We start from the raw sequence: 26,744 nt of genomic DNA, 5'->3' as shown, positions 1-26,744 counted from the left end.
GACGTTGTCCTTTGAAATGCTCATTAGAGAGCAAGGAGTAATAGATAATTCATTAAGCTTTTCAGGACAACATTTATTTTTCAGACACTAATGATTTCTCGAGAATTTAACGTTGACAGAGAAGAGGCCCCACGTCTGAAAACTTCTACGAGAGATGGAGGAGGACTTGTGCGCCGTGAAGTTGATCCCAGAGATCAGATTGAATCAGATGCAGATTCTGAGAGGCCTAAGGTAGGGATTAAAAAATATTTTTTTTTTTGGCAGATTTATATTCAACACTAGTCGTAGTCTTTGAGTTCTAGAAGTTTACATCTTCTGGCTGAAAATACTGTGAATCTGTAGAGAAATTGCAAAAAGATATAGGAATTTAGTAACGACTGTAACTACAGCTCATATTCATCAGAATTCCTTGCGTTCATTAATCGTTTTTGCTTCTTCCTCGATTTGCATTTTTATTTCCAGATTATTGTAGACATGCGAGAATTCAACAGTGAACTACCAACCGTACTGTACACAAAAGGCTACGATGTGGTGGCAACGACTATTGAGGTCAGGTTTCTAGACGCGCACACCTTCCAGACACAAAAATTAATTAAAGCAATTCAGATTGGTGATTACATTCTTTCACCGAACATTGCAATCGAAAGAAAAGCGTTAGACGACTTGGCGCAATCTTTACAATCTGGAAGAGTGTTCAAACAAATTGAACAGGTGCGAGAACTGAAAGAATGAACAATCGAAACCTTGATTTTCAGATGCTGGAACATTATGACTGTACAGTTTTATTGATTGAATCAAACAGAAAGTTCGAAACTAAAATTGTGAACGGAGGTCCGTTTCAAGGTGAACTCAGTCGTCATTGTCGAGAAATCCGTTCCCTTTTCTGCTCCTTGATTCGCACTAATCCAAAAATGAGATGCGTCTGGACAACCTCTCCAACGAATTCAGCAGAGTTCTTCTCTGAACTGAAGGTTCATACTTTTGCGATTGAAACCAGTTCCTAGAATTTGTGTTTTTCAGTTGAGTGCACCAGAGCCAGATGTTGATCGTGCCATTTCACTGAAAGCAGATCAAATGGAAGCATCAAGTCAGGAAACAGATGATATTGAAACCACTGCTGGTACCAAGTCAAAGAAAGGAAAAAAGTGGAAACCAAACCCAACTGTCGTCAGAACGTTAACACAAAGTTTCGGCATGAAAGTTTCAGAGGCCCATAACTTGTTAGCAAATGCTCCCGTATGTTAATAATTTCAAAACGCATTTTGATACTCGAAAATTTCAGATCAAAACTCTAGCGGATCTTTTCTCTTCGGGAATTACATCCTCTCTTCTTTCTGAATACATTCCGACAGCGTCCGCTGATTTCATCAAAGAAGTGTCAACATTCAATTTCGGTAGAAAATAAAAACAACAGGTCGATCAATTTACAAAAGACAATCACATATCTTTTTTACTTTTCGATACTCGTGTTGCATTCTGTCTCATAAAAGATATAACTTATTTTGTTTTCTATAATTTTTGATTTCTAGAATTGGAAGAAACGTCCGATCTCATTCTTCAAGGTTTCCTTCTGACCCGTTAGTTTACCTTTTCCAACTACCGTGGTTTGTGGGACACAGTTTACGTTATTTTGATTTCATAATCGTGATTCTCATTTCATTTATTTAGTTCTCAAGTTACATTTCATCTAAATTGTTTATATTGAGTCTGCACTTGCCTACGATTATGAATAGCAAGATAACGTTTGAACCCAACAATAGTAAGAGAGGGGAAAATTGTTCAATGGTTTCAATGATAACTGACTACTTTGAGAACTGTTATGTAGAACGTGATTCTCAACAGAAAACCGCGAGTGTCACAAAATGCTTCTCTAGTATCTTTTCCCTTTTTTGACCATCAGATCAATTCTATTTTTCGACAGGAGGAGGAGAAAAAAAGTATGAATTTGTTACAACGATTCTCGTTGTTTACCTGTGGACATATCAGTCGATATCAATCAGTGATAGCGATAAAATCAGTTGACAAGAAAACATTCAATCGCCGACAATACTCAACTGAAATGGCTGCTCCCGACGAAAGTGTTGTTTCTAAGGATGAGGTAACGTAACTCATGCGTGGCAGAATTAGATGATAATGTTTTAGATGCGAAGATTCATGGTGGATTGTATGACAACAGCTGGAGCTTCTGAATCGCATGCCACACAACTTGCCCTCGTTCTTCTCGAAGGAGACATTCGTGGTCATTATTCTCATGGACTCAATCGGCTCGGTACTCAACTGTAAATATTCATGTGTGACAATGTGTTTTTCCAGATATGTACGTACGTGACGTACAACAGAAAGTTTGCAAAGGAGATGGAGAACCTGTGATTTTGAAAGAAAAAGCTGGAACAGCCTGGGTTGATGGTAATAATCTTCTTGGTCCAGTTGTTGGCAACTTCTGTATGGATTTGGCTATCAAAAAAGCGAAAGATGCTGGAATAGGATGGGTTGTTGCCAAAGGATCAAATCATTATGGAATCGCAGGATGGTATGCATTGAGAGCAATGAAACAAGGAATGCTGGTAATCAATCAAATAATTTTAAACAACGAAAAAAACGTTTTTTGCAGGGAATGTCCATGACAAACACGTCTCCAATATCTTATCCAACAAGAAGTGCTGTCCCTGCATTGGGAACTAATCCAATTAGTTTGGCAGCTCCAGGAACAGGAGACGATGCATTTGTACTTGATATGGCATCAACAACAGTGGCTATAGGAAAGGTATTTTATTTCGGGGGAATTTGGATGAATCTTCATAAACGAGTTGGTTGATGTGTAAACACATCATGAAAATAATTTGGTGATAAAAGCCTAGAACGACTAGAGATCGGCCCAAGTACAGAGAGTGATGGTTGGTTGGAGGAAGTCTTAGGTGTTCTTGTCTTTCTTGAATGTCAGTTGAACGACATCAATATGATCATAGGAGAAGAGGGCAGCACACAGACAAAAGTAGAATTGCCAGCGGCGATGGAAGTCATCTGGCAACTGGAATTTGGTCTCGATCTCCTCCTTGGCTTTCATCCAAGCGCTGAAATATAAGTGTTGAAAAATATGTTCCAGTTGGATACGGTACTTACAAGAACCAATGTTCCAAAGTCATCGAATAGTGATGTCCCATGCTAAATAGATCAGTCTGTTTCAAGGTCTTCGGAAGAGACTCTGAAATGGCACCAAGAGATGGCAAATGACCTCCAGGGAAGATATACTTCTTAATGAAATCAGAAGACGAACGGTACTGATCGTAATAGGCATCTGGGCAAGTGATGGCCTGGAAAATTCGAATTAACGGATTGGTCTTTTGGTAATTTGGAGAGTAAACAAACCTGTAAAGCAGCAATTCCACCATCAGCTAGAACATCATTGATAATTTGGAAATATTGGGGAAGATATTTCTCTCCAACGGCTTCAATCATCTCGACCGACAAAACACGTGTGAACTTCTCCTTCACCAATCTAATTATTAATACTTCTATTGCAACCGGTGGAAGAGATTTTCACAAACCTATAATCTTGGAAACGAAGTTCAATTCTGCCTTCCAGTCCTGCTTCAACAACTTTCTTCTGTCCCCACTCCAATTGTTCCTTCGAAATGGTTATTCCAGTCCATTTGCATCCAGTTCTTTGAACAGCCCGGATAGCAGCAGCTCCCCATCCACATCCAATTTCGAGAACATGATCCTCAGCTTTCAGCTCAAGTTGGTCAATTAGACGATCAATCTTTTTGTATTGCGCCTTCTCTAATTCAACGAAATCTACATCGGTGACTGGTTTCTCAGCTGAAAATTTGAGTTTATAGAGTATTACTATTGTGATCCTGTAGCTCACCATCAAAAAGAGCACAAGAGTAGGTCATAGACTTGTCCAAGAACAATTTAAACATATCATTTCCAAGATCATAGTGAGCCTGAATGTTCTTTGTGCTCTGAGTAAGTGTATTCTCCTGAAGCCAATGTTGGATGTAGTTGACAACTTTTGCAATTTTACGAATGATATCAATCGCAAGTTGGGAAACTTGAGAGCCGAATGACTTTGTTCTTGGTTTGGTGCCATATTGTGCCTTGTATGCCGCCTGTGTCTGCTTCTTACTGCGAATAAGAAGACGAAGCAACTCGGTTGGATTTGGGGAGCACGACCAATCATCAGCCATATAAGTTTCTCCAAGTCCCATCTTTGGATCCAAAAGCATCAACCAGCAGAAATGGATAGGATTGTGGATAGTGAAGAGAACTGGTTTTGATGGAGCATTGTTGTTGTTTGTCTCCGCAACATTTCCAAATTCAGCATCAAAACTCACGGCAGGAATTTGCAGAATCAACCGTTCGCTGGATTTCGCGAGAAAGGTAGCAAAGAATCTGGAATTTTAACAGATTTGTTACAATTTCGACATTTTCTGGAATATCAAGATACCTGCGGATAGATGGAATACACAATTGAGTGACAATGAAGTTGTAGAAAAAGTTTCCAGCTGGTGGTGGCGCTGACGACGATTTTGCCGTTTTCATATTTCGTGAACTGACCTCCGAAGCCATCACTGGAATAACGAGATCGAATTATATAAAAAGATCTTTGTTTCGGAGGCTACAAATATGGAAAGACACACAAGAAAGAGGCGGGCAAAAAGTTTTGGTTTTAACTGGTTCCATTATGCGAGAACTAAAACTAAAGGTGGATTTTTGTCGTGTGAGTCAGTTAAAATTCGATTAACGTTTTGATGAAGTGCAATGGTTAAGATTGAGGAAAAGGAATTGTTTTTCTGTGATTCGCGTAGAAAAACGGTAGGGAGAAGAATGAAAACAGAAATTAGTGTCCTTCAGACACTTTCTTCTGAGTGCTTACCGAAATATTTCGTTCCTTCGCTGGATCAGTTGGTAGACACGAGAATTACGTGGACAACGAACGGGCGGTTAGAGGATGAGAACACGTGGAACTTTATGTGCAGTATGACACGTGGATACGTCAGAGTAAAGGTCACCGGGAGGTCAAGAATAAAAAATGAGATATTCTTGAATAGTAACGTGAACAGTTGGATATGGTATGTGTAGGGAAAGTGAGAGTGATCTAGTTTCTGTTTGTTCTGAAGTATCATTAAATGATTTCATTAAGAAAAGAAGAAACAGTTTCAGTCAAAACTGAATTCACGTGAGACGGAGAAAGGGAGAGGGATATCTGCTACAGAACAGATAAGAAATGAACAGAGATGAATAGAGAATGAAGGGAGAATCACTAGATATCTGATAAAAGCTCTTGAAGTGGAAAGGGATCGATGATAAAGAGAAAGTGACGAAAAGGAAAAGTAGAAGAAGACGCCGCAAGTGGGAAAGAACATGAACAGGAGAGGGGAAACAGAATGACCCAAATCGGCCGATCCGTACTTTGCATCCAAAAGCGAAGTGGTGATGGAAAAAGGCGTAGTGATCGTCTCTATTGTTGAAAATATCTAGGTGTTGTAGCATTCAAATAAACTGTTTTTTAGGTCGAGTTAGCTGCAAGAAAAGAGAATCCAGTGCCACTGTCATGGGGAGTTGGAGCCGGTGGAAAAGAAACTACAGATCCATCGCATGTTCTCAATGGAGGAGGACTACTTCCATTAGGTGGAGTAGAAGTCAGCGGTATGATGAGAAAAGAGAGAAGAAAGAAAAACTGGATAGAAATCAAAAGTTGTTTATAGGAGGCTACAAAGGATACGGATTGAGTTCGATGATTGAAATATTCTGTGGAATTCTGGCTGGAGCTCATTGGGGACCTCACGTTAGAAAATGGATGAGCACGAGTGCTGAAGCTGATTTGGTAAGCAGACCATTACCTCTTTTAGAACCACAGGGCATTTTTCAGTAGTTAAAAATTAAAAATTCTGTTTTTCAGGGTCAATGTTTCGTTGCAATTGATCCAGAAGCCTTCGCTCCTGGGTTCGCCGAACGTCTTCAAGATTTCATGCAAACTATGAGAGCCTTGCCTACGGTAACCACTTGAGACACCAATTGAAAAAGACCATAAGTCAATGAATTTCTTCCTCTTGAGGACATTGTGTCTATAGTTAACATCAATCAACTGTAGCGTGAAAGTTCAATTATTTTCTGAAACTTTTCTCTTTCAGTCGTCTCCTTCGTTCAAAGTGGAAGTTGCCGGTGACATGGAGAGAAGACACGAGTTACTTGTAAATGATTTAGGAGGAATCCCATATCATAAGAATCAGATTGCTTTTGTGGTATGTATCACTTTTCCTGAAATTAAATGTCTCTAAAAAATCCCATATTCAGAACGACCTGGCCAGTAAACTCGGTGTGAAACCCGTTGCTTTGGTACAATAAGTCAGCCCATTTTCAATCAGTTCGAGATGTATTTTATTTTTTGAAGCTCTCTTGTGTATGTATTAGATTCTATTTTCAAAGTATAAATGAAGGGTTAGAAATCTTCGTGACATATCACTCAATCATCTTTTTTCAAAACACTTTCTTCATGACTTCATTCTTTTCTTCTTACTCACTCATGAGCCCTCTTCCTCCTCTTCATTTCCCCAGCTGACAAACGAAGAATCGTGTGATAAATGGTTGTCTCAACTGCGTCTCTAAGAAGCATGTAGTGCACAAAAACAGCTGTCTTCCCGGTGCGGGCGCCTGTCGTTTCTTGCTTCTTCGTCTTTTCTATGTTCGTCACCAGTACGTCTTCTGCAGAATAGCAGATTCCTCTGGTCACACCACATTTCCGAAGACTTTTCCTTTTCTGTGTGTGTTTATTCGTGGATAACTGTGTGACTCTTCCATTTTTCATAAACATTCCAAATTTCTTTTTTTCCGGAAAAGGAGATGTTTCGACCAGAAGATGAAGAAGAAGGGAGATGCACAAAATATAAACCGACAATGAGAGTGAGTCTTGTATTCTTTCTTTGCTTTTTCCTCTAATTAGTATCTACGACCACTCCAATCTCGTCACGTTTCCGGTGCATTGGAGATCCCAGAAAGTTTAGAAGACCTCTTTGCATTTTGTGAATCCTCTAGAATTTTTTGAATTCTTCTCTGAAAACAAAAAGAAATGGTAAGTTCATAGATATCTTTTGCATTATAACTTTCTACTATTTCCCAGTGTTTTTTTTCCCAAAATATGAAAAAGAATTTAGTCATAACTCAACAAAAATTGTTTAGTGATACCCAAGGGAAAAGGGAACATGGATTTCGACAAGTATCAAGAAACAAGAGACCGACGGACTTTGGTTTAGGATATCTAGCGGGTTCATGAACTTAAAAAAATAATTTTGCAAAGCAACTTTTCATAAATCTGAGGCAGAATCATGGTTTACATAACCAAAAAAAGGCACAATCATGATTTACACGACCAAAAGAGTTGAGAATAAGAAGAAAAGTAATCGATGACGTCAGTGAAAACATGACGTCTTGAGCTATACATTTGTGATGTTGTGTTTAATAGTTGAATGGGAATAAGAAATGAATTCTACTAGATATCTTTCCGGTTCTGATTTGACTTTTTATTGATATTCCCTAAAATAGTTGTGTCATTAGAAATCGGTAAGAATCGAGTACTGTAATCTGAAATGATGACACTTTCCAAAATCAGAATCAGAAAGTTGAGTGAATGAATCTGAAACATTGCAGTTTGCTTCTATCGTGGTGGCTACAATTATCCTTATCAGTGAAATCTCTCTGGCAGTTTTCGAATACATTCATTGTCGATTAGATGGGAATCCACTATCTGCCGTTTTCGCTGGTATTTTCACTGTTCACTCGGTTTTCACCACCTTTTATATCATTGGAGCATTTCGTCTGATTGAATGTTTTATGGTTCCATGGCTCACTTTGCAGGTATTTATGTGATGGAATACTGTTTTTGTAAATCATATTTCAGCTGATCTTTCTAACAACATTCGCATTATTCGTCATTGTTTGGTGGATTGCTACTTTATTGTCGATATTCAATTTGGTTCAATATTATCATACAACAAGTGATCGTATGTTTTCATAAGTCTCATTGCAAGAAAACTCGGTTTTCGTCATTTTCAGAAGGATTAACAAATGCTGAATTCTTCGTTTTGACTGGAGTTATTCTCACAATTGTCCTCGTGGTTTCCATCAAATTATCTCATATTTTATACAGAGGATTCGTCACCGTTCGAAACCAAAATCTGGCTCGTTACCGTATTACAGAGGCGATTCAACGAAAAGATTCAGTCCTGAAACCCAGTTATGTCTGATGAATTCACGTGTCTTTTTCTGTATTTTCTGTTTCCACGTCATTCGATATCATCTTTTACTTTTCTTGTTTTATCGGGTATCAAAAAAATTGTCTATCTGGTTTCATGGGTTTTCGACATTAAAACACATTAGAGGACGAATAAAAGTAGTCTTAATAGAACAAATGGTCGACGATCAAATCAGAAATTGTTTCGGTTTGTTTCCGTGTCATTCTGCGAATGGAATAACGAATTATCAACGGAAATGATGCCTCCTAGAGAGAAAATAATATGACAAGACGATTGGTAATTTGAGATGTTTGGGAAGTATATGAAAACAAGTTGTTGGATTCGATAGGTCTCTATTGCACTCGGAGCGTATGAATTACGAAATGGAAAACTATTCCGACGTGCGTCGATCGTAGTACGAAAATACTATAGTAATCCTACAGTAACCTACAGTAACCTACAGTAACCAGGAAACTTGCTCACACAGCAATGCGATTGGTCAAAATGTCTCAAACTACTGTTATTTTTATTGAAAATTGTTTTTCTGCAGATTGATTTCCTAGTCATCGGAACATTTTTAAAATTACACTTTTTCTGCTTTTTCTTTTCCTTTTAGCAACGAATTTTCAATTAAAAAGATGACGCATCGATCGTCCACTCGTCAGGGTCATTTTTCCAACTGGTAACAGGTCATCGTATGCTTTTGTCTTTCCATTTTTTCCCAAAGTTCGTCAAATTTTGACTCATTTTTCAATTCGTTTTCTCGCCCGCCCACTTCTTGTCGAATGAGTATAAGGAGGAGAAATGAGAAGAAGACAGGTTACCTGACCAGTCGTTCTCCATCCGTATCGTTTTCTCTTCTTTTCGTATTGATCTGCTGATATTGCGTTCAAGATGTTTTCACTTCCCTTTCTTATTTTTATTATTTCTATTTCTATTTCTAATTCTACGATAATTGTAAGGTAAGTCCAAAATGAATATCTATGAATTTCAATTCTTTTCTAATTTTGAAAACAGTTTTTCATACATATCTTCAATTAATAAAAATTCAGCTTTATAGTGACTTCATGAAAACTTGTTCATATTTCAGGAGCCGTCGAGGTGCCTACATGTCTAGTTCATATTCTCGACCTAGTTACGGAGGCGACCAATGGAATCAGAATCAGAACAATTACAATCCATATCAGAATTGGAATCAAAATCAAAATCAGAATGATTGGAATCAGAATCAATATGGAAACAGAGGATATGGTTCTAGTTACGGAAGACCTTCAAGTTATAGTTCTCCTCAATCCAGTTATGGACCACCAAAGTCTTCATACAGTCGTCCTGAGCCCACGTATTCTCCATATTCTCGTCCAGCATCCTCATATGGACGTCCTTCCCAATTCTATCCAGCACAACCATCTCCAGTTGTCCCACCAGTTGTAACTCAACCAATTGCTCCTCCTCCACCTCCAGAAGTTGCACCTGCAGTCCCTGTTCCTGCTCCAGTACCCGTTCCTCCGGTACCTTCTGTCGCTGTCCCACCGGTTCCTGAACCAGCTCCGGGACCAATTGCTCCAACACCTACTGGTCCACTTTTCGGTGGAGTTGAACCAGGAGCAGGTTCACTTAATCCAGGAATTGTTCCTCCACCTCCTCCGACTGATGAAGAAATGACTCGAGTTGATGCAGCTGAGAAAGAAAACGAGGTACGATATTGTTTAAAAATATATATTAAATGAAAAAAAGATACTCGAAATTGAAAACAATTTAAATTTTTTAGGTTCGAAAAGCTCGTGGAGGTCCACCAGGAATCAACGTAGACACTATTGTCGAAACAGGAACACTTCCACCTCAAGCCGCAGTTCCAGATATTCCAATGCCTCCAGTCTAACTTGTTTTTCTTCTTTTTCCTTTTTCTGTACACTCCAAAATTTTAATACGGTTATCTCATATTCGATTTCTTGTTCAAAACAACCATACTTCAGGCTCCGTTTTCTTTTCTATTCTATTCTCAGAATAAAATTCGTGTTCAATAAATCAAAAAACATATTAAAAAACCAACGACGGTTTCTATGGGAACGACGAGAAAAATCAGCTGAAACGTGCAGATTCGAAAAGTAGAAGAAGCCTTTTATAGCCAGATTAGTCCAATCTCTTGTTCATGTTCTCACTTTTATTCTTTCATTTCCAGTTTCATTCCTTCAAATGCATCGTCAGAGCTCTTGATAAAAAAATGAGAAAAACCTGAAGGCTATACGAAAATCAATCAAGTTTACACTCAATCATCATAATATTTTCTTGTTATTCTCTTCCTTCCTTTTCAATTAGAGTCGCTTTGCGCAGTAGCATAATCCGGAAAAGAAGAAGAAAAAAAGAAAAACGAGCCCGTTTTTCCTAATAGAAACTTGCTCGCTGAGCAGTGCACTTGCTTCTAAATCACAAGTCTTTTCTATTTTTCCTCTTTCCATTTTCTGATGTCCCTGGAGAAAAATAAACGTTTTGATAATTTATTCATGTGGAAAAAAAAATTAAAAGACTTGACTTGTTTCAAAAGTGCATTGTTCTTGAATGAAATTGCAATTTCTTCAAGTTCATATTACGGTACACTGCAGAAAACTGAGTACTGTATAACCAGAGAGATCACTCACAAACTTCCGTGAAAGTTTATATGCTCTGAGTAAATATAGTCTGCTCGCTGGTCTGATAACTTAGATAATCTAACAGATTTTTCACAACTTTTTCGTTTAGTGAACCAAAACCTTGGGTACAAACTGTCCGAACGATTTTTATGGAATACAACTACGTGCTCATTTGACACATTCGAGTTTATAGATCGAGCCAACAATTATATTCCCTGAAACACCCCTTGGATCTTAATAGTCCTCCTAAAAGGTCATTCGTTCCCGTTATGGAGTCTCAATTGCATCATTCCGTATTTCGAAAGCTCACAAGTCGTCATCCCTTTTGCATCATCTAGGGTGTGTTTTCTCTGCATTCTCTTCTTCAGCTCTTGGCGCATTTTTATTCACTTTCAGTCCCAGATGTTCTCTAGTTTCTCCTTCTTTTCTCCTCATGTCTTACTTCATTTCCTTCGTAATCCCCATGTATTTGCTCCAGAAACCTCAATATTTCGTTTCATTAAGCATTCATTTTTCAGCATCAAGCAAACAACGTCATCTACATTCTGCTGAAAATGGAGAGGTGAGTGAAGGTTTTCTCCGATTCGATCAGATCTACAGGAAGGTTTCATAGTACATGTTTGTGTTTACTCTTCACTGACTGAACGACCAAACACCGAGTTTATGACATTAACTTGTTTTTCTATTCACCCATTCAGCAAAATTTATTTTTCATTCTAGATGCAAAGTGTGTTAGATATATAAGCCTTTTGATTTCCGAATTCTCCAAAATCTGATTGGTGGCTTCAAAAAATTCTTCATTTTTAAAGGTTTCAACTTTTGAAATTTCTAGTCCAAAGGCCAAACAATGATCTTCCGATTTATTGATACTGACTATGAAACAACACAAATTTTCGTGTCTTCTTCTCTTTTTTTCGACTTCCATCAGACTTGCCGCCCTTCCTTCTTCTTTTTTTTGCCTGCTGAATTGAATCTAGTCCTCTGCCATTCTGCATCTCTCCATCTTCAATGCTCTTTCTCAGTTCTCGCGTTTTGCACGTACTTTGCGCGCCTGCCGCTCGGCCCACAAGGGCCATTCGATTTTTTTTTGAAGAATTGGAACTAGTCACTTGCTCTAGACTCTGTCTCCTAAAATCTAAATCACAGTCATTTTCTTACTTCTCCAACCTTTTCAACATTTAGTTTATTTCAGCATGGCGAGCACTATCAAGGAAGTATTCGCTGAAATCGCTCCAGCGGTTGAGAACAGTCATGGAAAGGTGACTGTCGTTGGAGTTGGTCAAGTAGGAATGGCTTGTGCCTATTCAATTCTCCAACAAAACATTGCCAACGAGCTGTGCCTGGTTGATGTCGTTGCCGACAAGTTGAAAGGAGAGATGATGGATCTTCAACACGGTCTTGCTTTCACTCGTCATTGCACCGTCAAGGCTGATACTGGTCAGTTTCTCAATACATTTTTTCTATTATTACTGGGTTAAAATTCTAAAAATAATTGTCTATTATTCAGACTACTCAATCACTGCTGGCTCTAAACTGTGCGTCGTGACAGCAGGTGCTCGCCAACGTGAGGGAGAAACTCGTCTCTCGCTGGTGCAAAGAAACGTTGAGATTTTCAAGGGAATCATCCCACAACTCGTCAAGTACTCTCCGGAAACTTGCATTCTCGTCGTCTCCAATCCAGTCGACGTTCTCACTTATGTCACCTGGAAACTGTCAGGACTTCCACGGGAGCGTGTCTTCGGATCTGGAACCAATCTCGATTCGGCTCGTTTCCGCTTCTTGCTGTCAGAAAAGTTGAATATTGCCCCATCTTCTTGCCACGGATGGATCATTGGAGAACATGGAGATTCGAGTGTTGCCGTCTGGTCAGGAGTTAATGTGGCTGGAGTCACTCTTCATGATGTTAAACCAGATATTGGAGAGAAAACTGACAACGAACACTGGGAAGCTGAAATTCACAAGAAGGTCGTAGACAGCGCCTACGAAATCATCAAGCTGAAGGGTTACACTTCCTGGGCTATTGGGCTTTCTGTTGCTAAGATCGCTCAAGGCATTTTCAGCAACTCTCGTAATGTCTTCGCTCTTTCAACAAATGTTAAGGTAAACACTTTCTTTCTAGTTGTGGTACTATAACTAACTGATTCAGGGATTCCATGGAATCAACGACGACGTCTACCTTTCACTCCCAGTTGTTCTTGGGTCTGCTGGTCTCACCCATGTCGTTAAGCAACATCTCACTGAGGTTGAGGTCGAAAAATTGAACAAGTCCGCAAAAGCTCTTCTGGAAGTTCAAAACGGCATCGTCATGTAAACAAATAATATTTCAAAGAATACAATTAATGCTATGTATTATCCATTTTGTCACAGAATCTCACAAATAAATAAATAGTCTCACCCATTTTTCATTACTTATTATTTAATTTCTGGAAAAGATATTTTAAAATATTTTCTACAGCCCGGCTGGTTTTTATGCTATATCGAACAGATTTGAATACCCGCGTCGTAGTACTGTAGGCGCTGCGAAATATTGCTAGCTCAAAATCGAGTGTACCTTTAATTTTTTATAAATTTAAATATTTTTCAGTTTACCTCGAAGCGGTGCGATTTAGAGAATGTTTTTATGTTCAGACATTTTTCAACTCAATAATATTGGCATTTTGTCTAAAAAAGATTTTCTTCAGAAACATGCGGAACTTACAGCAACTTTTCGTTGCTGTATTGTTTCTCACATTCACTGCGCTAATCTGCGCTGGAGAGACTTCCCATTCGATCAGTGACATTCTACAAACGGAGCAATACATTTTTTTAGCACAGGATGGCAACAATAGATTCTCCGAAGTTAACATTTCTCATGGAAATTGCCCGCAAGTTATGAACAGTGCAAAACTGAGCAGGTAGAACTAGGGAAGAATTCAGCTATACAATCCGATAGTTTCAGTGACTCCACTCATTCCAAAAACGTCCATATTCATCTAATGAGAGATCCAAGTGGTATTCTTCCTCCAAAATTGTTGATTATTAAAGAGAGAGCGGACTATTACACTGCTGACGTTTCGTCTCTGAATGTAAGTAGTTAAGAGTAATTTTAAATTTTAATAAAGCATTTAGAATCTAAAATCATTCAAAAGTAAGCTTTCACCGACTTTGGAAAACTCTGATGAGGAAAGTGCAGACTTAAACAAATACAAAATGAAAATGTTCATTAGAAACCCAAAAGAGAAGGTTAGTTCGATTCTTATCTCTGTGATAATAGATTTCAACACATCTTTCAGCCACAAAGTATTTTTGATACAATGAGCCACGTGCTTTACCTTTTCTATCCCTCTGCCGAAGGATTCGATGTTACAAGTTATTACATCCGAGAAGTTTTCACCAGTCAGTTCTTATTCCGATTCAAAACATCTTTTCTGAATTTTCAGACGAATTCGCCATGCTTACGTTATTCAATCGGAAGTTGAACATTACTCAAAATCGATACGGCTGGGTCGAAGATCCATATTCGAATAAAGTTTACTACAAAGAGAAGGTCCATAATCAAGTTCTGCTTTTCGAAGCACCGTTGCATGATCTCCTTCATCTACTGTCTGGTGCCAAATCAGGAAAACATTATGCAACGTGGGGTGCAACACAATTGCAACAGGTGGCTCCAAAAGAAACGCTTATGGGGTTAGTTGATGGCACACACTTATAATACGGATTAGCCTTTTTACAGTGCATCCAAAAGCGTGCTTTTCGGCTATGAAAATGAAAATGATGATGGCGATTCTCGAATTCTATCCTCATTCATCACTTCTCCAAAATCTGAATTAACGATCAACTGTGAAATGGACGCAAAGGTCAAGAACTTCCCAAAAAAGAGAACAATTTTGATTATCCGGTATTAATATAATTATTTATTATTATTCTTTAATCTCTATGCCAGGAACAACGATTATTGCATGCTGCGGGACAGATCCAAGTATAACAGAATCCAGTGTGAAAAAGAGCAGGAGGACTACATGAAGCTCAGAGTGAGTTTGATATTATAATCGGCTCATGAGCTATGTTAAATTTTCAGACTCCAACGCCAATTGAACCTTTCAACGCTGTTATGTGGTTGATGATTTGTTGTCTTATTTTGGTCTCAGCTATTGTTCTTCAGTGCGTCTACATCTATTGGCTTCGGTCCTCTTTCGTTACAGCGGACGATGTAGCAATGCTGAATGAGGTTTGTCTGTTTGACAATAATATGGGCCACGTCTAAAATTTTCAGAATGAAACAGAAGCCTCCTTGTTTATTGCCAAGCAACGCAGTTTCCCTACCAGCTATCAGGATCCTGCTCTCTTGGATATCTCTGTTGATAAGTGGAACTAAAATGTTATCCTTTCAATATCTTACCATTTTTTATCGCAATACAACCCTCTAAACTGATACATTTTGTTGCACCTCCCATTCAAACCTATATATTTAATGCAAAGTGTATTCCTTCTGTTGTTTTTGTTATAATATTTTCAATCCTACAGTAATTACTAGTGTCAAGTGTTGTTTCTTATTTTTATCATAAAAAATTTCACAGATCGGCTGTTAATAACTGATAATGTTGACATTCTTATCACATTACCCTTGGTTCTTGTTCATTTCGTATTTCTGTGTGTCTAAGTTTTGAGACGATCGATCACGTTTCCAAGTGCACACGGGTCAAATGGTGGGCAGTTGCAGGTCTTTTTACCACGTGCTGTCGTCTCTTCATCTCATGTGCTATCCCTTCTCACTCTCACTCTTTTCTTTCTTTTTTTTGCTGTCTCTGTGAAGCAACTGTTCTGGGTTGGCCTATTTGCCACTCCTCCTTCTTCTTCAAACTCACAAGAAATAGAAACAATCATTTGCTCTTCTACTGAACTCTCCCATACCTTATCATTCCTATATTTTGTGTTAATTTACCAATTTCTAAAAGCGGAAAGTGATCAGTAATGTTTAGTTTTGCATCGTTCATTTTTTTTATCCGTCATTCGCACGCGGCATTGTTTCTTTTTTCGATTTCACCGCCCATCTTCTGTTATCTGTCTCACGCTTTCACCATCTTCATTCATTTGATTTCATTATTTTTCAGCTCTAAAACTTGCGGTACAAGCGTCAAAAATGTTGTCTCGTCTTGCTCGTGTCCAGGTAGGAATTTTCTCGTGAGACACTTCACACATCACAGAAACAGGCGACACGTGTGTTGGCTGCAATCAGTTTGACAGTTGTTGGTTTTCGTTGAAATCAAAAAGAAACAGAAACTAGCGAGATAGAAATCAAAGAATCAACTAGAAATAAGAAATACAAATTCTTCGAAGAAATTCCTAATTTCAGACTAAATGCAACCAATTCGCCTACTTCAGCACTTCCAAGTCTGCAGCTGCTGCTCCAGTAAGATAAAATATTTATGTGGGCATTTTCACAAAACAGACTCATTTTAGACTGTCAAGCTGTGGATCGATGGACAGTCTGTCGAATCGAAATCAACTGACTTCGTCGAGCTGACTAACCCAGCTACCAACGAGGTTATCGCACTTGTTCCAAACGCTACTCAAGCTGAGATGCAAGCTGCTGTTGATTCGGCAAAGAACGCCTTTAACACTTGGAAGAATACGTTAGTAAACCTCTTCATTATAAATCATCTGGTTCATCTGAAAATCCTTCCAGATCTCCACTTACTCGTCAACAATGCATGTTCAAACTTCAAGCTCTTATCAAGAGAGACATGAAGAAACTTGCTGAGAGCATCACCATTGAGCAAGGAAAAACGCTTCCAGATGCTGAGGGAGATGTTAGCAGAGGTCTTCAAGTTGTCGAGCACGCTTGCTCCGTTCCATCTCTCATGATGGGAGAGACTCTTCCAAATGTTTCTCGCGATATGGATACACACTCCTACAGAATTCCACTCGGAGTCACTGCTGGAATCTGCCCATTCAACTTCCCAGCTATGATCCCACTTTGGATGTTCCCAATTGCTTTGGCCACTGGAAACACCATGGTCATCAAGCCATCTGAGCAAGACCCAGGAGCAGCTCAACTTCTTGTTGAACTCGCCAAGGAGGCTGGAGTTCCAGATGGATGCGTCAACATTATTCACGGACAACACTCCGCTGTCAACTTTATCTGCGATAATCCAGATATCAAGGCTATTTCCTTCGTTGGAGGAGATGCGGCTGTAAGTTTCTTGCAGAAGTATATTGAAGTATAATTCCATTTCAGGGAAAGCACATCTACGAGCGTGGATCCAAGAACGGAAAACGCGTTCAATCCAACATGGGAGCCAAAAACCATGGAGTCATCATGGCTGATGCCAACAAGGAGCAAACTCTTAATCAGCTCACCGCTGCCGCTTTCGGAGCCGCTGGACAACGTTGCATGGCTCTCACCACCGCCGTCCTCGTCGGAGAGGCTCGTGCCTGGCTCCCAGAGCTCGTGGAGAAAGCTAAGAACCTGAAGGTTAATGCTGGATGGAAACCAGATACTGATATTGGACCACTTATCTCCAAGCATTCCAAGGCTCGCGTTCTTCGTCTTATCGAGAGCGCAAGAAAGGAGGGAGCACAAATTCCACTCGATGGTTCCAATATCACTGTTCCAGGATTTGAAAATGGAAACTTTGTTGGACCAACCATTCTTGCTGGAGTCAAGCCAAACATGACCTGCTACAGAGTATGTAGAAACTGAAAAGTTCTAGTTTATAGCCACATTTTTCAGGAGGAAATCTTCGGCCCAGTACTTGTTGTCATGGAAGCTGAGAACCTCAACGAAGCTATCGAAATTATCAACAACAACCCATACGGAAACGGAACCGCCATCTTCACCAGCAACGGTGCCACCGCCAGAAAGTTCACCAATGAAGTCGATGTCGGACAAATCGGAATCAACGTGCCAATCCCAGTCCCACTCCCGATGTTCTCGTTCACTGGCTCTCGCGGTTCCTTCCTCGGAGATCTCAACTTCTACGGAAAAGCTGGAATTCAATTCTACACTCAATGGAAGACAGTTACTCAATACTGGAACGAGTCCCTCACCGAGCTCAAGCCACAAATGTCGTTCCCACAACTCAAGTAAATGTGAAGGAAGACGTTTAACGCATTCATTTCATTTCCACACCCATCCATCACTTGGTTTCTTATTCTTGTTCAATGATTTTTGCCATGGTTTTTTTTGTTTGTTCATATTACATTTATCATAATAAACGAGACTATTTGAAACTTAGAAAACCCGTAAAAATAATGGAAAAAAAACGAAGAATCGTCAATCACAGTTCAGAGAGAATCGTATTCGAATTGTTGAAGTCATAATCAAAACGTGGATAATAACTATTCGGATCTGCAATTTGTTTATCCTTTTTTCTTGTTGGATTCGATGGCTCATCTATTTCCAGATCCGATTCTTCATCCTCTTCACTATTTGAAGTTGGATCTAGCGTAACGGCAATTATGATAATACCTGAAGTTAGAAGAAATCAAAAAGTGGAATGAAGATGAACATTAATTACCTGTGATCAAAAGTGCTACACTGATAAGTGATACAATCAGGACTAATGCTACCGATACTGACATTGATTGTGGTCCAGTATTATTAAACGGGCTCGCAACTGTTGGAGATGGAATTGCACTATCGAGGATTCGACGTGCTTCTTCATCTGAAATTGACAGTTTAATCGTATTGCAGTCGGAAATGTTTAAAGTTTGTTATCATCATGAAGTGTTATTCCCAACTATTGAGTGTCTACTGTGAGTGAGGAGACTACGCGATAGTACTGCTTCTATAGTTACCCTAATAAGATGGCTGAAAGCATATCAAAAAGAATGGTTTAATATCTTGAATAAAGATTTCAAAGGTAAGTTACCGATTTATGATCAATTCTAACTTTTAAGAGATATCTAAACTATTTTCACTTGGTTGTGTGCATCTTTCTGCTAGTAATTTTGCATTCTTTTTGAGTTTTCAGAAGACAAAAGGCTCACCGTTAGCGTCAAAAGCCACTACAATCTTGGAATTAGCATATGATACTGCGAGATAAATGAACGCGATAAAAATGAAACAAGTCAGTAGAATGATACGGACCACGCAACGCATTCAATCATGAGACGTTGCAGATGATTCTGAAAAAAGGGAAGATGAGGATGTGCTCTTTTGAATTCAATTTGCATAAAGAGATTAACAAAAGAGAAAATAATGAAATGAAGGAAGAGAAAGGGTGAGACGACATGAGAAGAATAGAAAAAAAAGAAGAGGTTACATACCAAAATGAGATATATATTGGCTCAATCAATTCGGAAGTCCCCGCATACAAAACATATGGACTCGTCGAAGCAGAACGAGGGGCTACTCTACTCGGAAGCATGCACAGAAGAAAGAGTCCATTAATTTTGCGGGGCGCGACGGCGCCTCGCTCTCTCTTCTTTTTTTTTGAGAGAGAAACATTCTCGTCTAATGATGAATGAGCCGAAAAGATGAAGAAGAAGGTTCGGAGAGTCTCTGTTCAGAAAGTGGAATCGGCGAATGGTAATTGTTATCCATAGGGATTATGGAAAAGAACTCTCAACTTCTTGTTTTTGACAAGAAAAGCACTGGGGAGTGCACAGAAAGAGAAAGAAGAAGAAGAAGAAGGGCAGTTTCATTTTGATAAATAATTCAGAAGTTTTTATATCATAAAATGATGAATTCAATATTTCAAAGAGTATGAGTCCTTTCTTATTCTCCCTTATTTTTTCTATCAAATTCAGAAAAAACGGAATGAATTGACCCAGAACTGTCTTAGTTCAAGAATACTATTTTAAAACTATTCAGAAGCAAGAAAATGTGATATAGGATAATTATACAAAGAAGAATTGCATGTGAATTCATAAAAAGTTGAAAACTCGTGCGTTTCAGAGATTGAATTCTTCTAAATTCGAGACTTTGTAATTTTTCTTCTATAATTTGCAACAGATTCTGATTCTGAATGAAGATAGTAACTACAAACTGTGTGTGCATAAATCAAAAAAGATGTATCTGAAAGAAACTCGAGATGCATGGATTCTTCAAAAAGAGCCATTTTCTTATTGAATCCGGGGCCAGCTTGTAAATTACTTCCAAATTTTTCCAAAATCGTTTTTGGTGATTCTAAAAGTTAATGAAAAAGAACCTGCTCTTACGGTGTTTACGAGAAATCCGGAAAATTCTGGAAATTCGATATCAATAAAACGTTATTGAATCAAAGTTGTCTAAGTCATGTCTCATTTTTCAGATCATTGTGGATACGTGTCACAGGATATTACGTTCTTGGGTTAATCGTGACTACATTATTCGAGTTTTTTGACTATTATCAATGTATTTGGCTTTTATCAGTTTTTTTTTTCTGAGTTATGATATCCATGTCAAAATCTAGTCGTTTTTCATATTGCACGAAAGCTATTTTCTCTGAAATAAAGGAGATAAGGAACATCTTTGTTTTTAGATACTTTTTGAAAAATATTTTTGTAGAGGAAAGGTTTTTCGGAAAGAAAAATGAGAAGTGAGAAAGGAGAAAATTGAAAATTGAGACGAAAACGGGGAGGGAGGGTTCTTTCTTCCAAAAAAGAATTGGGTGCAATTTAATCGGGAAGGACGAGAAATAGAAGGACCTGCTCAACCACCAACGTCGTCTTTTGTTTGTAACTCGATTCAGAAAGTGGCAGAAGACGTGATGGAGAGATTCAGAAGAGAGCAAATGCTCAAGTGTTTTTTCTGATGAACAAGTCATTCGAGAAAATGAAGATGAGGAGGTCAGAGTGTGTGAAATATTCAAGATGGGGACATGAATTTTGAAGAAGAAAAAGAAGAAGAAGATGGGGAATATGACGAATATGGAGAAGGAGGAAAAGCCAGAGGGTATAGAAGGTTAATCATATTTCAAAGAGGTTTCTATTTTGACTATCCGTTCAGATATATACATCCAAAGAGAAAATTGACACTACTCGCTACCTGTTGGGCCAGAAGATTCAGAATCAGAATCTAGATCTGACAGAAACTTCTCTATTTCTAATTATCTTTAAAATCAAAACACAAAGTTTTGAGAGTTTTCAAAAATTCCAAGCACAGCTCAAGTTACTTACAGAAATAAGCAAATCCTTCAACACATAAACACACCTATTTTCCTTCTTTCTTTCCTTGTAATCTGTATGATCAAGACACAAAGAAACCCCGAAAATTGAGAGAAAAAGTAGCAAAAAAGCGAGTAACCAATGGAATTGGCAAAGTAAACATTAGAGTTCTTCTCCCGTTTTTTCTCATTCTGACGAAAGAAAATGAGTCAGAAAAAGTTGCAACCGGTGGTTCTCACACACTTTTGTACTTTTTGTCTAGATTCTGAAGCTGCAAAAAAAGAGATTAAATCTGAAAAAGCTGCGTCGTTCTCCTTGTTTTTGTGGCTCATGCATTCATTTTTCCTGTTTGAAAACCAAAAATAGAAGAAGATTTAGAATTTTAATGAAATGTTTTTGTAGAGAAAAGGGAAGTTGGCTGGATAACAGAATGCTAATTATTTATTAAAAGTAATGATGTATTTTGAACTTTCGCGAATGCGGACTGACTAGATTGAATTATTTTCCAGAATTTCAAGAATTTATTGTAGCAATGGCAGTACAAACACATCAAAACCATGTCCTATAGCCTACGCCCACTCAAATCGTATTTAAAAGTTCACCTCATTCCAACAAACAAAACTTAATCCGATTTGTGACACTCGAAATCACGAAAAGAACAAAAGACTTTATCAAATTTTGACACCTATTACACTCTTCAATTCTACGTTTCTTTCTTCTTTCTGTTAAAACAAATTACACTTGTTCATTCTTCAATTGAGAGGAAAAGAAGAAGAAGGACAAAAAGTTTTCGATTTTTCTCGGATCAAATTAAATCGAATTTTGCAGAAGAAATATGTGAACACTTTTTGACGTCAATACATGTGGTTTTTGAATGATTTCTTTTTTCTTGAGGGTGTCTAACAATGCTTTGAAAACTTATGAAAAACCAACAAGAGGACAATTGAAGGTTTTGAGTCACAAAAGAACGAAAAAACTAATGTATTTGGAATATAATATACAGAAAAATGTACGATTCTTGTGTATTGGTTTCTGAATGAAAATGAAAATAAGATGGGGGATAAGTGATTGGAAAACAAGCTAATTGATAAGGGATATTCGTGAAAATGTCATGGATCATATGGTGGAAAACGGGGTGTCGTCATTTATATCGACTATTACAAAACGTATGACAAACGGAGAAGAATCCCTCTCTCTCTCCATCTCTTTCTCTCTTTTTCTGTTCTTCGTCGTCGTCAAATTCAGACCGGTTTTACTCCCGTAATCTCTGATTCTCTTTAGTCACTCTCACTCTCTCACTTTTAGTTTTACTTTAATCCAACACTTAGGTAAAACGATACATTTGTGAATAAGTAAAAGGATTTAGTTGATTGAGAAGAGGCGGAATGTGACGATTTCTTTATGGGCAAGCCATAAAAATGTGTTGAATTCTCCTCTGAATACACAGAATTCTCGCAGCAGTTTCAATCCTCCGCTAAGTTTGTTCTGAAGTCGTTCAACTGGGATTTTGGGATTTGAATTGGAATTCTGAATGCTATTTTCATTTTGTCTGTTTTCGCCCACTTGTTCACAGAATTGTTATTTTGTGATAATAAAAAGTTTGATCAGTTTTATAAAAAAAAGAGTTAACTGAAAAAAAACAGGAAACACATTAAAAATTAAGGAAAGAATAGGAAACACTAATTCTAAATGTCAGGTGCTGAAATCAAATCTATAAAAATTTTATTTCAGATTCTAAAAAAAGGATTCCAGATAACACGATACAATGTTTTCCCCAAAATCACATTTTCATTTTTTCTGCTCTTCTTCCAATTTCCTTATTCTTGAATGAGACTATGTTGTAGGTTGTTGCACACATCTTACCAAAACTACGATTAAATCAGTCAGTTCTGATAAGAATATTTCCAGAAAGAGACTGCATCAAAACGAAATCATCAAACGGAATTAACTTTGCCCCCGGACTTGACTGTTTTTTGCTGACATTTAGTAATTCAAGCGAGTGAGTTGTGACGTCAGAAGATGGACACGAGACCGAAAGATTGTGTGATTATGGTGTTGGATGCAAATTGGAAAGAGACGAAATAGTTTTTGAATAAACGTTGATCGGGAATTGATGATAAGCGTTGAACTGAATGGTGAACGGATGATACGAACTGTTTGTATCAGTTTCAGAGTTTCTTAAAATCTTGAAATTCTGAATAAACAAAAAGAAAAATTTCGAATTAGAGTCAATGACAACAGCTTGTTTTGTTGGATTCAAGAATTCAACCGTATAAAATGAATTTTGATTTATCGTTCAGCTCGATATCAACTGAAGTCGTCATAGAAAACATCCGAAGTTAGGAGTTTCAGATTACTGTAGCTGCGTTTGAAACTGATGTTTGAGGGGAAGTTCAGAAGTGAAAACGATAAATCAATTCGGTTTTTTTAAATAAACTGATAATTGAACCATTCTTTTAAAATGGAAATCAACTGTTCTAAGGAAGTTTCTCAATGATAAAACCAATTGCAATTTCGAGAGAAAAAGAAAAATGAACATCTGATATCGGAGCGAGCAGCTGCAGGCAACTAATATTTGAAGAGTCTCGCAGAAAATTGAAGTGCATCCTCTTAACTCTTTTTACATTTTCTACTAAAACACATTCTTTTAACACTTTCAGATCCAATCTCTCTCCTCTTTTCTCTCGATTTTTCGCTCTTTTTCTCGTCCCGGATTCAAGACAAAAATGATGATGCTATCAGACACTATCGGTGTTTCAAAAAGGAGAATCAGACGTGAAGATGGTCACAATCGGCTTAAAAATACAGTTGATAAGTGAGAGAAGAGAGATAAGAAGAGCCTCAACTAGACTCCTCCTTTTCAGTCACTATATAGTCCCTTCTAAGAAAGAATATCGTTTCTTCTGACCACTCTTATCACAAAAATGGTGAGCAGGACACTTGCCCTCGTGGCTCTTTTGGGTCTCGCCCATGTCTGGTAAGTCAGTAGATCAAAACTAGAAATGATCTGATTTCTTCAGTCAGTCCGCTCTCATCACGAATCTTCCTGGTGCTCCAAACAGCAACTTCAAGCAGTATTCGGGATATTACAATGTTGGAACAAAGAAGAATCATATGCTTCACTATTGGTTTGTTGAATCTCAAAGCAATCCAGCAACTGATCCAGTTCTTCTTTGGCTTACTGGTGGACCCGGATGCTCTGGTCTTTCGGCTCTTCTTACCGAGTGGGGACCATGGAATGTGAGTTTGGGAAAAAAGGAACAGGAGACAGAGTGTGGGTTACGATAGAGTAGGTTTTTCGTTTTGAAATGGTTATGACATCCTATCAGGACTTCGATTTTCTGTAGAATTTTCCGAGACTGAACTTAAAAAAGGGTTTTTTTACAAAATCAACTAGGATTGATTCTGAAGATTTGAAATTGTGTCCCGGAGTCTCAGAATGTCTAATGATCTTAGGTGTTGATTAGTATTAAGAAAAAACCAAAATCTTTAATAAAAATAGCAAAAACTGTTTATGTTTGTTTTCTATTTAACAAAAACAATATTCGAAAACACGAAACCCTAATAATATTCCAATTAACGAAATTACCGAATGACTCAATTGTTTTTCTTAACGACTACCGGAAATAGAACTTCCTTTCCCATACCCACACCTAGTCTCGCTCCCTCTTTATCAGTTGTTTTTCAGGTGAACAAGGACGGAGCAACTCTCTCGCCAAACCCATATTCATGGAACAAAAATGCATCGATTCTAACTTTGGAAGCACCAGCTGGAGTAGGATATTCATATGCAACTGACAACAATATCTCAACTGGAGATGATCAAACTGCAAGTGAAAACTGGGAAGCTCTCGTTCAATTCTTCAATGAATTCACTCAATACAAAAACAATGAATTTTATGTAACTGGAGAATCTTATGGTGGAATCTATGTTCCAACTCTCGTTCAAACAATTCTCGATCGCCAAGATCAATTCCATATGAATTTGAAGGGACTCGCAATTGGAAATGGATGTGTTTCAGAGAACGAAGGAGTTGATTCTCTTGTTAACTTCTTGTATGCTCACGGGGTTGTTGATCAAGCTAAATGGAATACAATGAAGACGAATTGCTGTCATAATGACACTGATGACTGTCCATGGCACTCATTCAGTGAGTTCTCTTCTTGCGGAGAATTCGTTGAATCCACTCAACAAACCGCCTGGAATGGAGGACTCAATCCATACAACATGTATGCTGATTGCGTTTCGTATAGTTCCAGTTTGCGTTTTGCGATGGAATACGAAAGAAGATTCAATAAGAAGTATACTCCAGAAGTACTCGGAACTGTTCCATGTCTTGATGAGAGTCCAGTTACCAACTATTTGAACAGACAAGATGTCAGAAAGGCTCTCGGGATTCCATCTTCTCTTCCACAATGGTCAATTTGCAGGTGAACAATTCCAAAACTACTCGTTCACTTCTAATCTCAACTTTTTCAGCAATGCTATTTCCTACGGATACAAGAGACAATACGGTGACATGACATCTCGTGTTCTCAATGCTGTCAACAACAATAATCTTAAAATGATGTTGTACAATGGAGATGTTGACTTGGCTTGTAATGCTTTGATGGGACAAAGATTCACTGACAAACTTGGTCTTACTGTATGTTTGAATTTAGCATTTATTTTTTTACTGTTCTCAATTTTCAGTTGTCCAAGAAGAAGACTCACTTCATTGTAAATGGACAAATCGGAGGATATGTGACTCAATACAAAGGAGGAAAAGTGACATTCGCCACTGTTCGTGGAGCTGGACACATGGTTCCAACTGATAAGCCACCAGTTGCTGAGCATCTCATTCAATCATTCCTATTCAATAAGGCTTTCTAGATTGTATCTATTTGAAGATACCTGGTCATAAATAAACTTTCTGAAAACTAGTGATGCGATTGATGCAATTACAAAGGTTCCAGCAATTTATAAGAATTTGGAAATTGAAACAATAAAAAAATAAAGAAAATAAGATTTTTGGAAAAAGGGGGAGGGGAGTGTTCATGTTTCAAGAAGGGAGAAAAAGAAATGGATTGATTAAACAGGATGGGTTGGGGAGGATTGGGGAGAGGAAAAGAAGTGGCAGCTATCCGAGTAAATGAGAACGTTTATCATTAATTTTGCAATCGGAAACTTACAAAAATCACTGTAGAAAAAACATCAAGGAGTGGGTACCGAGATAAAAGATGAAAAGAGAGACTGGAAAGGGATCGATGGGATACATAAAAAGAGGTGAAGGAGAAAGAAAGAATCAATTAAATTAGTGAAGAGGAGAGAAGATGTGAAGAAGAAAAAAGATGAGAAGATGATACCAGAAATAGAAAAGAAGCTTAAATTATCGTAATAATTAGAATAAAACAATTTGAGAGAGGCGAGCCTGTTGAATTGAGATGAAATTAGATCTCATATTGTGCTTTTCTTGATGGTTTTTGAAATTTTGGAACGCTTTAGCGCGCGTTCCCGTCGATTTGAGATTGTGCTCTGCGGCTCCGTCAATATATCTTGCTCGCCGAGCACAATTGTTTTTCGTAGCATGAATATCATGTTAGTCGTGTGGGTAGAACAGTTGGATTTGAGAGAGAGCGCGTGTGACTAAAGTGAGAGAAAAAGGTTTTTGGTTAATTGATTAAGCTTTGGAAGAATGGATACAGATGTGAAATAGGATGGGCGGAGTCTCTATAATTTTCACATAGAAAGATTGAGAAAATGAGAAGTTACATAGCAATATGAAAAAAAAAGGACAAACACACTTAAAAATGAGGGGAAAGTAATACGGGA

At 38.1% G+C, this 26,744-nt stretch overlaps 8 protein-coding genes across 8 annotated transcripts; 6 read left to right on the top strand and 2 right to left on the bottom strand.

The window, feature by feature from the left end:
- Positions 1 to 90: 90 nt before the first annotated feature.
- On the top strand, positions 91 to 1,405 carry GCK72_005572 (uncharacterized protein; the record flags this gene model as incomplete). Its single annotated transcript, XM_003116729.2, has 6 exons — positions 91 to 231; positions 463 to 549; positions 607 to 711; positions 756 to 971; positions 1,021 to 1,236; positions 1,283 to 1,405. The coding sequence occupies 6 exons, from the start codon at positions 91 to 93 to the stop codon at positions 1,403 to 1,405; spliced, it is 888 nt and encodes a 295-aa protein (XP_003116777.2).
- Positions 1,406 to 2,059: 654 nt separating this feature from the next.
- GCK72_005570 (uncharacterized protein) lies at positions 2,060 to 8,246 on the top strand (the record flags this gene model as incomplete). The annotated part of the gene is made up of 12 exons (XM_003116992.2): positions 2,060 to 2,098; positions 2,143 to 2,269; positions 2,314 to 2,564; positions 2,612 to 2,764; positions 5,517 to 5,652; positions 5,712 to 5,830; positions 5,906 to 6,001; positions 6,138 to 6,248; positions 6,301 to 6,342; positions 7,651 to 7,857; positions 7,901 to 8,003; positions 8,056 to 8,246. The coding sequence occupies 12 exons, from the start codon at positions 2,060 to 2,062 to the stop codon at positions 8,244 to 8,246; spliced, it is 1,575 nt and encodes a 524-aa protein (XP_003117040.2).
- Positions 2,912 to 4,572, bottom strand: GCK72_005571 (uncharacterized protein; the record flags this gene model as incomplete). The annotated part of the gene is made up of 6 exons (XM_003117446.2): positions 2,912 to 3,071; positions 3,121 to 3,311; positions 3,367 to 3,496; positions 3,546 to 3,819; positions 3,869 to 4,395; positions 4,451 to 4,572. The coding sequence occupies 6 exons, from the start codon at positions 4,570 to 4,572 to the stop codon at positions 2,912 to 2,914; spliced, it is 1,404 nt and encodes a 467-aa protein (XP_003117494.2).
- A 3,808-nt stretch (positions 8,247 to 12,054) lies between the features above and the next one.
- On the top strand, positions 12,055 to 13,172 carry GCK72_005569 (uncharacterized protein; the record flags this gene model as incomplete). The annotated part of the gene is made up of 3 exons (XM_003117453.2): positions 12,055 to 12,298; positions 12,369 to 12,961; positions 13,008 to 13,172. 3 exons carry the CDS (start codon positions 12,055 to 12,057, stop codon positions 13,170 to 13,172), a joined length of 1,002 nt encoding a protein of 333 aa, XP_003117501.1.
- On the bottom strand, positions 12,556 to 18,944 carry GCK72_005566 (uncharacterized protein; the record flags this gene model as incomplete). Its single annotated transcript, XM_003117021.2, has 7 exons — positions 12,556 to 12,743; positions 16,539 to 16,921; positions 16,978 to 17,496; positions 17,596 to 17,829; positions 18,125 to 18,311; positions 18,361 to 18,507; positions 18,833 to 18,944. 7 exons carry the CDS (start codon positions 18,942 to 18,944, stop codon positions 12,556 to 12,558), a joined length of 1,770 nt encoding a protein of 589 aa, XP_003117069.2.
- Positions 13,547 to 15,215, top strand: GCK72_005568 (uncharacterized protein; the record flags this gene model as incomplete). The annotated part of the gene is made up of 9 exons (XM_003117065.2): positions 13,547 to 13,755; positions 13,800 to 13,926; positions 13,970 to 14,083; positions 14,134 to 14,236; positions 14,281 to 14,527; positions 14,574 to 14,738; positions 14,784 to 14,871; positions 14,919 to 15,068; positions 15,114 to 15,215. The coding sequence occupies 9 exons, from the start codon at positions 13,547 to 13,549 to the stop codon at positions 15,213 to 15,215; spliced, it is 1,305 nt and encodes a 434-aa protein (XP_003117113.2).
- On the top strand, positions 15,981 to 17,930 carry GCK72_005567 (uncharacterized protein; the record flags this gene model as incomplete). Its single annotated transcript, XM_003117256.2, has 6 exons — positions 15,981 to 16,007; positions 16,194 to 16,250; positions 16,301 to 16,473; positions 16,527 to 17,034; positions 17,079 to 17,528; positions 17,574 to 17,930. The coding sequence occupies 6 exons, from the start codon at positions 15,981 to 15,983 to the stop codon at positions 17,928 to 17,930; spliced, it is 1,572 nt and encodes a 523-aa protein (XP_003117304.2).
- Positions 18,945 to 23,856: 4,912 nt separating the features above from the next.
- Positions 23,857 to 25,805, top strand: GCK72_005565 (uncharacterized protein; the record flags this gene model as incomplete). The annotated part of the gene is made up of 5 exons (XM_003116969.2): positions 23,857 to 23,909; positions 23,953 to 24,172; positions 24,621 to 25,363; positions 25,413 to 25,578; positions 25,626 to 25,805. 5 exons carry the CDS (start codon positions 23,857 to 23,859, stop codon positions 25,803 to 25,805), a joined length of 1,362 nt encoding a protein of 453 aa, XP_003117017.2.
- Between the last annotated feature and the right edge of the window lie 939 nt (positions 25,806 to 26,744).

The sequence above is a fragment of the Caenorhabditis remanei genome, chromosome II (genome assembly GCF_010183535.1).
Source record: "Caenorhabditis remanei strain PX506 chromosome II, whole genome shotgun sequence".
NCBI classification, from domain to species: Eukaryota; Metazoa; Nematoda; class Chromadorea; order Rhabditida; family Rhabditidae; genus Caenorhabditis; species Caenorhabditis remanei.
The sequence above is the reverse complement of the archived record's forward strand: the minus strand, read 5'-3'. Positions and strand labels throughout refer to the sequence as shown.